Source organism: Dendrobium catenatum, unplaced genomic scaffold, assembly GCF_001605985.2.
Source record: "Dendrobium catenatum unplaced genomic scaffold, ASM160598v2 fragScaff_scaffold_621, whole genome shotgun sequence".
Taxonomy (NCBI): domain Eukaryota; kingdom Viridiplantae; phylum Streptophyta; class Magnoliopsida; order Asparagales; family Orchidaceae; genus Dendrobium; species Dendrobium catenatum.
In genome coordinates, this window is record NW_021319083.1 from 13,050,302 (window position 1) to 13,061,003 (window position 10,702).

Consider the following 10,702-nt stretch of genomic DNA (forward strand, 5'->3'; position numbering starts at 1 on the left):
ATTAATATTATTAATATTGTAAGTCTTTATGCTCCTCAGGTAAGTTTGAATGTGTTCAAAATCAAAATTTTGGAATGACTTAAAAAAATTAATACAAAATATACCTTATTGAGAAAGAAATTTTATTTGAGAAGATTTAGGCTTCATTTAGAATAACTTTCTTACTGCTTCTTAAAGTGATTTTTAGTATAAATATTTTTTAAAATAGAAATTTCTGTACTAAAAAGCTATTTCAGAAAGCAGTAAAAAAGCTATCTCAAATGAAGCCTTAAATGGACACACTGGTAGAGAAATATAAGATTTTAAAGCATGGTTATGAATTTGGAACGACAAATGAAAGTGGTAGGATCATATTAAATTTTTCTCGTCCTTATAACTTTATAATTAACAATGTCATTATGAAGTCTCATGTCCCAGATAAAAAAGTGGTAGGGGTGTCAATATATGACATGACCCGAAAACCAAACATGGACTCAACTCAAAAATTCTAGGTTTGGATCATCTCATTTAACAAATTAATTGGGTTTGGGTTATGTATTCGACCCAATTGAAATATTGGGTCGGGTTAACATGTGAACTCAAATTCAGCCCATATGACTCGTTCGTTGCCCACATCTTAGCCGTTTTCCCACTTGCCTGTACGCTCGCCATCACAATCTCTTACTCACTCGCGTTCGCTCGTTAGACTTAATCGAGATAGCGGGTCAAGTCATGCCGGGTCTAGGTGGGTCAAGTTCAGGCTCAAGTCTAAATTTTTAACATATTTGGATAAACGAATCGAACGTGTTAAGAGCATGTTAATTTCAACTTTGACCTGAATCCGACTTGAAAACCTATTTTGTTACCCCTAAAAAGTGGAGGGATACATTAGATAAGTTGACAATCAATGTAAAACTTATCGAATAATCAGAATATGAAAATATTAATACATTGTATTAATGGTAACCTAAAAGCGACATGCTATATGATCTAAATATAGTGAAAAGTGTATAAGGGTCGTTGCACTAATGCCAGGGTACAATGTTAAATAAACAAGGGTTTTCATATCACTGATGGATGTGGGAAAATAAGTCAGTCCATGGAAATAAAATTAGAATAAGAATGTGGAATATAAGTTCTCTTATAAGAAAATTAATGAAATTAATAGATATTACAGAAAAATATTCGATGCATTCAGAAAATTAATGAATTGGAAAGAATACCAAAGAGATTTATATTTTAGGGTTATGATATTTAGGTAGGAGTCGTACTAGAAATAAATTAGGTGTGATTATAGATAACAAATTGATGGATAATATAATATAAATTAATACAAATTGAAATAGAAATATAATTTGAAATATTGTTATTGATGCTATGATTATTAATATCATAAATGTTTATGTTTCTCATATAGCTTTGAATGTGTTCATAATTAAAATTTTAAAATGACTTAAAAATAATTAATACAAAAGATATATCTTGAAGAAAATATTTTATTAGAGGAGATTTAAATAAACATGTTGGTAAAGAAAAATAATTTTAAAAGTATTCATGATGGTTATGAGTTAGGAAAAAATATTGAAGATTGTAAGATTATAATAATTTTTCTCTAATTTATGATTTTAAAATTGCTAACACCTTATTTAAGAAAATAGATGAGCATCTCATCACTTATAAGAATGAATATAGTAAAACTCAAATTGATTATTTTCTCATAAGAAAAATATATTATTTAGGTAAAAAAGATTAATTGTAAAGTTATTTCAATTGAAAGTTTATGTATTCAACATTGTTTATTACTTTTAGATATTAAGATGAAGGAGCAGAGTATAAAAAAAAAGTAAAATATTATTCTAGGATTAGATGGAGGCATTTAAATAACACTAACAAAAATATTTTTTAAAATAAAATTTAAAATCTTAAGATTCTAACCATATATGAGGAAGCTAATTCTATGTGTGAAAAAAGTAGCGAATAATGAAGTATCAAAAGGAAAAGGTCCAAAAAGTAAAAATAATTTATTTATTTTTTGAAGAAATGCAAATTGCATTAAAAGAATAAATACCTAATACAATCTAGAAAGCAAAAGCAAACCCTTAAACTACCATAATGGATATACGATCCACTAAATTCCATTTTAGATCTATTGGGGTGATGGGGATACTAAATATTAAAACAACCTAAAAGGTTGGTTAGTATTCCAGCTTTCCTAAAAGATGGAAAATGAAACCTAATAAAAATCACATATTTCATCATGATGATTTTAAAAAGGTATAAGAAGCCTATAAGCAAAACAAGCAAATGATATCTAGTTTCAAGAAAAATAAAAACAACTACTAAACCATCTATCCAAACATCAACCAGACCCCCATCGATCATAGGGTCCAACAAGCTCCAATCAAGAGTAGAATTCGCTGTTATTGCATCAACACAACCAACAACAGCCACCAGAACGAACCAATCAACGAAGACAAAGCAATAACACCAACTCCCTCCTCAATAGTCCAAGAGTCAGCCTCTTCACAAGAAAAGTCATACAAACTAAAAAGCATCACCACACCCATCATACTGGCAAGAACAACACCAGTAATATTCCAATGGAAAGCCGTAACACCGACAACCACCTCAATAAGCCAATAGCCGGCCTCATCTTTGCCAAAGCCAACCAAACTGATAATCATCACCACTCTCATCACATTGACAAGAGAAAAACCAAACAACTTCAAATCCTTCAAGTCTTTAACCAATAAGACTTGATCTTCAAAGAACAATTGAAAAACAAGTGACCAAACAACCACCTCGTCATTACAAACATCAACCAACAACCTCCTCAACATAGTCAATCCACGGGCAGACCCTTTAGACAATATAAACAATGTTGCCGAAGAAATAACAACAGCTCCAACATCAATAGGCCAAGAGACGACCTCAAACAAAACTTGATTCTCATAGATCAAAGAAGTAACATCGGCATGACCAAAAACCTCCTTCCAAATAGCTGCATATCAAGCACCAAACAAACCAGAATTGTGTCTGTCCACAACCAGAAGAACGAAACAGCCTTCTATATTCAAACCAAACACCATTAGATCAATGACTTCAATAATATCAACAAACTCATACCATAATTCCAAAATATCTTCCTTGGAAGATCCAAAAAAAGCCATCCAAATGGCTGCAAAACTAGGAGTAGCAACATCATCTCCAAGAATCTTCAAGAAACAAGAACCCGGTTCTTCATAATAGAGAGATCCAACTCTACAATCCAAACAATCATACACCAACAAATTCTTGAACAACAAGATATCACACACCAAGAACTCTATCAAACCAGATCTGGAATCAAGAAAAAATCAAAGCAAATCCCGAATGCAAGAATTACTATAGGTAACGTCGAACCAAAATGTAAACTTATTCAAAATCACCTTCAGACTTAAATTTTCACCAAAAATAATCAATAATAACTCCAATATACCACCAGTTGAAACACAACAATCGCAATCGATTTTCAAATCAAGCCTACTGAGTTCCGCCGACAGGCAATCCTCTGCCAAAACGCCTTCGGCCAAAAGTAAATCCAATACAAAATTAACAGAAAATCCAAACCAAGAAAAGTCGTGAGTCACACCAGACCAATTGAGAACCTCTATCAACCAAAGACTCATCAAAACCTCTTTGAGATTTGATGTTCTTCCAAAACCTCCTTAGCCAAATGAAATTTTGACATAGAAGAAGATCCCCACCAAGGAACTCCATCAGCCTTATCAAGCCGACGAAGCATCTTCGATTGCCAAAGATCTGTGAAAATCGCTCGCTCTGCTTCCGATCGCCAAAGATCCGCCCAGATCAGTTGGTTGTTGAAGAGTCCATGGAACTCCGTCGGCCATACCAGGCCGACGGAGCACCTCCGATCGCCAAAGAATGCCCAAAATCATTTTGCTCCGCTTTCTCCTCTCTGCTCCGCTACGCTTCCACTTTGATCACCCCGTAAAAATAATTGATGGTGAAATTAAAATGTGCTAGAAAAAATCAAAAATAAAAGTTTTGTTACAAAAATGGTTTAAACATAAATATTCAAAAAAATTGAGAAAAATAAAAATAGACTCATGAGTCTAAGAAAGTAATGTGATGTAAAGAATTTAATTTTTAATGATTTATATAATAGATTATATATTAATGAGGGAAAAAGATGTATGTATAAAATAATTAAGCAAAATGATAGAAGTTGGATTTAGTTTAAGTGAAGTGTATTATTTATGGATGAAGGTTAAAAAGTGTTCTTATTAAAAGAGGATATTCAATAAAGGTGGAAGTGATATTTTAATAAGTTTTTTAATGACCTTAACACTCAAAATGAGAATATATATTTTTATTTTTATCATCATACTAATAAAATTAAAGTTAGAGAGGCTTTAAAAAAAAGATGTGTGGAAAATCTGTTGGACTCTATGACATTCTAATATAGGTGAGCAAATGCTTAGAAGATGAAGGAATTTTTTAGCTTTCGAAGCTTTTCAATATTATTTTAAAAACTAGAAAGATGGTAGACGAGTGGACAAGGAGTGCCTTGATTCCTATTTTTAAGAATAAATGTGATGCATAAGAGTGTGTGAATTATAGAAGAAATAAGCTAATTTGTCATACTTTAAAACTTTAGGAGAGAGTTATTGAGCATATGTTGCAACATGATACTTATGTTTCTCAAAATCAATTTGGATTCATGTCGGGCATGCCTACTATGAAAGTTATACATTTATTGAAAAGTTTGATGGAGAAATATAGGGAGAATAAGAAGTGTCTACATATGATATTTATTATTTAGAGAAAGCTTATGATAAAGTTCCAGAAGAAATGCTATTGAGAGTTTTATAAAAGAAATGTGTTAATCATGCTTATACTCAAGTCATTAAGGATATGTATATAGAAGCTGTTACTTGTATTCAAACACAAGGAGGTTCGATTAATTAAGTATTTTCCTATTTTAGTTAGATTATATCAAGGATCAGCATTAAGACCATATTTTTTTGTTTTGTCCATGAATGTTCTTACTAGACATTTGAAGGAGAATGTATCATGGTGCATGTATTTTGCTGATGATAGTCTTCTAGTTGATAAGACTAGAGAGGGAGTTAAAGGTAAACTTGAACTATAGAGGTTAATTTTAGAGTTTAAAGATTTTTATTTGAATATATCTAAAACTAAATACATAGAGTGTAAGTATAATAATAATAGATCTAATTGGGGGATTATGATTTTGAGCAATCAAGTCATTAATAAGAGTACACGTTTTAGATATCTCGGATCTATTGTCCAGAGTGATGGTGAAATAGATTAGGATATTATTGGGTAGAATTTAAGTTGGATGGTTGAAGTGGAGGAATGCATTAGGACTATTGTGTGTGAGAAAAGTATCCCTCAAACTTAAAAAAAAATTTCATAAGATGGTGGTGAGACTTGCAATGCTTTATGGCGTAAAATGTTGGCCATTAAAAGTGACATACAATTAAGTGTTGCAGAGATGAGGATGCTTAGGTGGATTAGTAGCTTTACTCTTGGAGACAGAAGGCGAAATGAGTATATATGTGAAAAGGTTGGAGTAGCTATAGTGGCAGATAAGATTACATAGTTTGGTCACATAAAACATCGACCTTCTATTCACTTGGTTAGGAGAGTAAATGCATTATATTTAACCTATATTAAGAGGGGTATGCCTAAAAAGAAAATATTAGAAATGATTAGTCATTAGATTTAAATGAGAATTTTATTTTTAACATGACACAACGAGAAAAAAAGGATTCATCCACGTATTAGGATAAATGTTTGATGTTGTTGTTATTGTTGTTGTTGATTTGAATTATTAATTTAGTGCAAAAAAACCACTTTACTCAATTCAGGCTAGATTCAGTAAGTATTGATCATTAATTTAACAATTAACACACATATATGGATCAATTAAAATCTGTAATGAATTTATTGATTCTGATCGCCATATGAAACTGGAGAGAAACAAACCTTTGTCATACTCTCTTCATTATTCTTTGGCTAATTCTAAACCTGGATTGTTCCATCCAAATATTGTTAATTTTGAGAATGTTTAAAGAGAACAAAAGGATGAAAATACCTGAATTTGAGGCAATATATCTTCAAGCTTCGGTTGACAATGAAGGAATTTCTTGGCTTACTAAACTTTTTAATATTATTTTGAAGACTAAAAGATGCTAGATGAGTGAAGAATGAGTGCGTTGATTCCTATTTTTAAGAATAAAGGTGATGCATAAGATTGTGCAAATTATAGAGGAATTAAGTAGATGTGTCATAACTTAAAATTTTGGAAGAGAGTAATGAAGCATAGGTTATGACGTGATATTAATATTTCTTAAAATAAATTTGAATTCTTGCCGGATAGGTCTACTATAGAAGCTATTCATTTATTGAGAGGGTTAATGGAGAAGTTTAGAGAGATTAAGAAGGATCTACATATGATATTTATTGATTTAGAGAAAACTTATGATAAAAATCCAAGAGAAGTGCTATAGAGAGTTCTAGAAAAGAAAGGAGTTAATAATGCTTATATTGAACTCATTAAGGATATGTATGCAAGAGTTGTTACTTGTGTTCAAACACAAGATAATTTAACCAAGTATTTTCCTATTTCAGTTGGATTACATCAAGGATTAGCCTTAAGCCCTTATCTTTTTTGCTTTAGTCATGGATATTCTTACTATACATTTGTAAGAGGATGTACCATGGTGTATGCTTCTGCTGCTGATATTCTTCTTGTTGATAAAACTAGAGAGGAAATTATAGAGATTAACTTTAAAGTCTAAAAGTTTTCGTTTGAGTAGATTTAATATCAAATACGTACTGTAATTTTAGTAGTAATATAACTAGTGGAGGGTTTGTGACTTTGAGCGATAAAGTCATTAATAAGTGTACTTATTTTAGATATCTTGAGTCTATTGTTCAGAGTGATGGTGAAATTGATAAGGATTTTATTAGTAGAATTCAAGTTGGATGGTTGAAGTGTAGGAATGCTTCGGATTTGTTGTGTTATAGCAACGTACCACTCAAACTTAAGGAAAAATTTTATAATATGATGGTGAGATCTGCAATGCTTTATAGTGCAAAATGTTGGCCATCAAAAAAGAAGCTTAATATTAAGTTTAATTGGGGTTAAGATGAGGATGCTCAGATGGATGAGTGGATTTACTTTTAGAGATAAGATATGAAACAAGCATATATGTGAATGGTTGGAGTAACTCCAATGACAAATAAGATTAGAGAGAGTCACCTTAGATGATTTGGTCATTTAAAACGGTAGCCTTCCAATGGAACTTTTATTACATCCAGTGAACGTACGCTCCTCTATGTTCGGTTTAGGCAAAAATGCGCCTGTACCGAGTTTTTTAAAAAAACTCGGTACAACTCGGTACTCGGTACAGGCGCTTTTTTTGCCTAAACCGAACGTAGAGAAGCGTACGTTCACTGGATAAAATAAAAGTTCCTTCCAATGACCTTGTTAGGAGAGTAGATATATTACATTTGGCCTATGTTAAGAAAGGTAGATGTAGAAATAACATTTCTTTATTAGATTTAAATGAGATTTTGACTCTTAACATGACACAATGGAGAAAAAAAATTCACGTAACCGACCCCATATAGTTGTTGTTCTTCTTCCCTTGAAGATAAATTACATGCCATTTAAAACGGAGCTTACATGTTTCTATCAGTAATTTCATGAAACAGGTTGTCATCTGCGGCGAGGGCAAATGATGATGTCCCCGTAAGTAATTATTAGTCATAAAACAGTGAGCATAAATCATTAATGTCAACACAACAAATGCCCATTTAAAAAGAGTTTTTTCCTCATGTGATGCCCAAGCTTGTCTATCAGGGAAAAACTTCACAGGAATTTCATCAAACAGGTTGCGGTCATCAGCGGCAAGGGAAATGATGGTCGTTGCCACTATCATGGTCATCATCGAGGACAAGGTTAACCCCGTGGGAGCGAATGGCGTTGAGGATAGCCCATACCTTAGCGCGGTTCTTGAAGCCCTTCTTCTCGACTTCCTTGGTGGCATTAGCGTGGATGGGCTCGCTCGCCAAGCCGTCTACCTTGAGGCGCATGGCGAGGACTTCGCCGACGGCGGCAGCTGCCTTGGAGTTGCAGGTGCGGCCGCAATCGAGCCCTTCCTTGAGCGCCTTCTCCACCGAGGAAGCCGTCACAATAACCCTACCGTTACGGCGATCCACAACGTTCGCTGTCACGTACTTGAGCGAGATGAACAGCCGCAGGACGAATCTCTTCGCCACAGGTGCGTGAGACCAAGGCGGAGCAATCCGGCTCATTTCTGTTTAAGAATATTCTGCCATTCGATTGTCCAACTCTCCATTTGCAAGAAGCTTTAAGGGTTTTTTTTAATCATTTTTATTTATATATTAATCATCTAAAAATTCCTATTAATGAGTAACATTTAATTCTTTTAAGCAGATATATTTTTTGGGGTGGAACTATAGTGGGGGCCTTGGGTAGCTCAAGGCATATGAATAAAAGCTCACCCAAAGCCCCATTGTGAGGATTCAAACCGCGCTCCTCTGGGAGGATATCCAACGCCTTATCCGCTCGCCCTCTAAGCAAGATTTTTGTTATGGTTACTATTTTTTATTTAAATTATAATGCATATAATATAAAAATTAATAGTTTCACTATGAACTATTAATAAAAAGGATAAAAGATTTATCCAAAAAAAATTAATATAATTTTAAAAATTATTGATTTGTACCCCTACTAATATTTTTTTTTGTTCCGTCCCTGCTCAAAGACACATCACAAACAAAAGCTTCGAACCCAAAATATCTTATTAGATAGTCAAAACCTCCAACTAATAGACAAAGATGAGTTGTGCACTTTATACAAATTAATATCAAAAATAATATTCACTTCTCGTACCGCTAACTTTCGGAGCAGGGGATGGTCATAGTGAAAAGGCGAGGAGGCATGAAACGAAGCATGATAGGGGTCGATAAAAACAATGAGCAAAGTGTAGACGTGAAATTGAATGGTTGGAGTTGGAGTGAGCCTGTGCGCGAAAGGCGACTGATTGTTGAGTGGGTGCTTGCACCCCCAAGGATTACCAGAGGTGGAGCAAGGCAGTAGGATCACTACCATGGGATAGGAACATGAGATGGGAACTTCATAAGCTTATTCCAATATATTGGAATGAGAAGTAAATGGATTGGTAGTTGATTAAATAGGAACTTTTTATTTGAATATGTAAATAAAAATGAAGTGTTATGTATGTGAACCCAAAACAATGTGCTACAATATAATTATTAAATTTATAATAATAAATATGATAATAATAGAATATAAAGCTAGAAAATTAAGTCATTGTAGGTATGCCACTAGCTTCTTATTCTTCAAGGATGATATAATCATGTGATTACACTTTAGCTCAATAATATTATGATTATCAATCAATAAAAATTAAGAGATAAATGTAATACAACTCAATAAAATTTATCCAATTGAGGGCTCAAAGGAATTTTCGGGATGCAAATTAAATAGTTGATAAGAATTATTTGAGATCTTAAGCTAACTGATGACTTTTACTCTTAGATTGAGGCTTCTAATGGGCACATGCACTAATAGCTAAAAATATTCCTTAGTTGAGGTTATTACACTCTAAAATAAATTTTATGTTATAGATGGCTTCCTATTTTAAGGTTATATTAATTTCTCTTAAATTTGGTAATTAACTTTGCTCCTATGTAAAACAGATGGAGTTATGTGGTAGTGGTGAATTCAATCAAAATATCATATTTCCATTATTTGTAATCTATCATAGTAGAAGGCATGTTGTTTTGAAATAATTAATCTGAGGTTCAATGGTATTGCCAAGCTGAGGTATGATTTTCATCATTTGATTAAGCATGGTCATTATGAGCAAGTAGGCTATATATCATAATGAGTAATTATGTCAGGCCTTAGAATGAAATTTGATAAAAAATTATATATTTTAATATTTTTAAATCATATATATGCTCAGTTTAGTCAATAGAATTCATATCTCATCAATGATCAGTTATCATTCATAAGGCTCAAAAAAATCAATAACAAATATAATAAATCATTTCAATGAATCAATAGTCAATATGAAAATCAATAAATCCATAAAGCAATCATGCTTATAACATTTATAAATCAATAAAGGAATCATAACATACAAGTGTCAATATCATCAACCTTATCTATTGTATCTATTATTAATTATATGCATCATATGTTGTCATTATATGTATTTGTACTCATTACGATCTATCTATCAATATTATATATGCACATTATAGTTCTATTTATCAATATTATCAATGCATACATGATTTATTGTATAATTCAGCATGGTTGGGACATCTAGTTTTAATGTGATATTTTTATAATCTTTTAACCTCAATTGCTTCCTAGTTGATCATCAGTCATCGTTATCATAAATTATTATTTATCAATAAATCAATTATTATTATAGGTGTCTTTCATTAAATCAATAATGAGTCATTAGACTTTGCATGCCAGCTTAATCAGTGGAGCATGTCCTTCATGGCACCACCCTAGCTCTCTTTTTCTTAAGAATAGATGTGAGTTATCATGCTTTCTATACTTAGGATTAAATCTACTAGTGGTGGAGAATGCCTCTTGGCACTGCCCTAGTATTAATTCAAT

The 10,702-nt window shown here is 32.4% G+C and overlaps 1 protein-coding gene across 1 annotated transcript; it reads right to left on the reverse strand.

The window, feature by feature from the left end:
- Positions 1-7,610: 7,610 nt before the first annotated feature.
- Positions 7,611-8,406, reverse strand: LOC110112474 (50S ribosomal protein L18). The gene has a single exon (XM_020844713.2). It carries the CDS (start codon positions 8,329-8,331, stop codon positions 7,918-7,920), a length of 414 nt encoding a protein of 137 aa, XP_020700372.1. The 5' UTR covers positions 8,332-8,406; the 3' UTR covers positions 7,611-7,917.
- Positions 8,407-10,702: the final 2,296 nt, after the last annotated feature.

Bases quoted from the DNA above. Each gene is read 5' to 3' on its own strand.
- LOC110112474 (XM_020844713.2), bottom strand. From the start codon at position 8,331: ATGAGCCGGATTGCTCCGCCTTGGTCTCACGCACCTGTGGCGAAGAGA.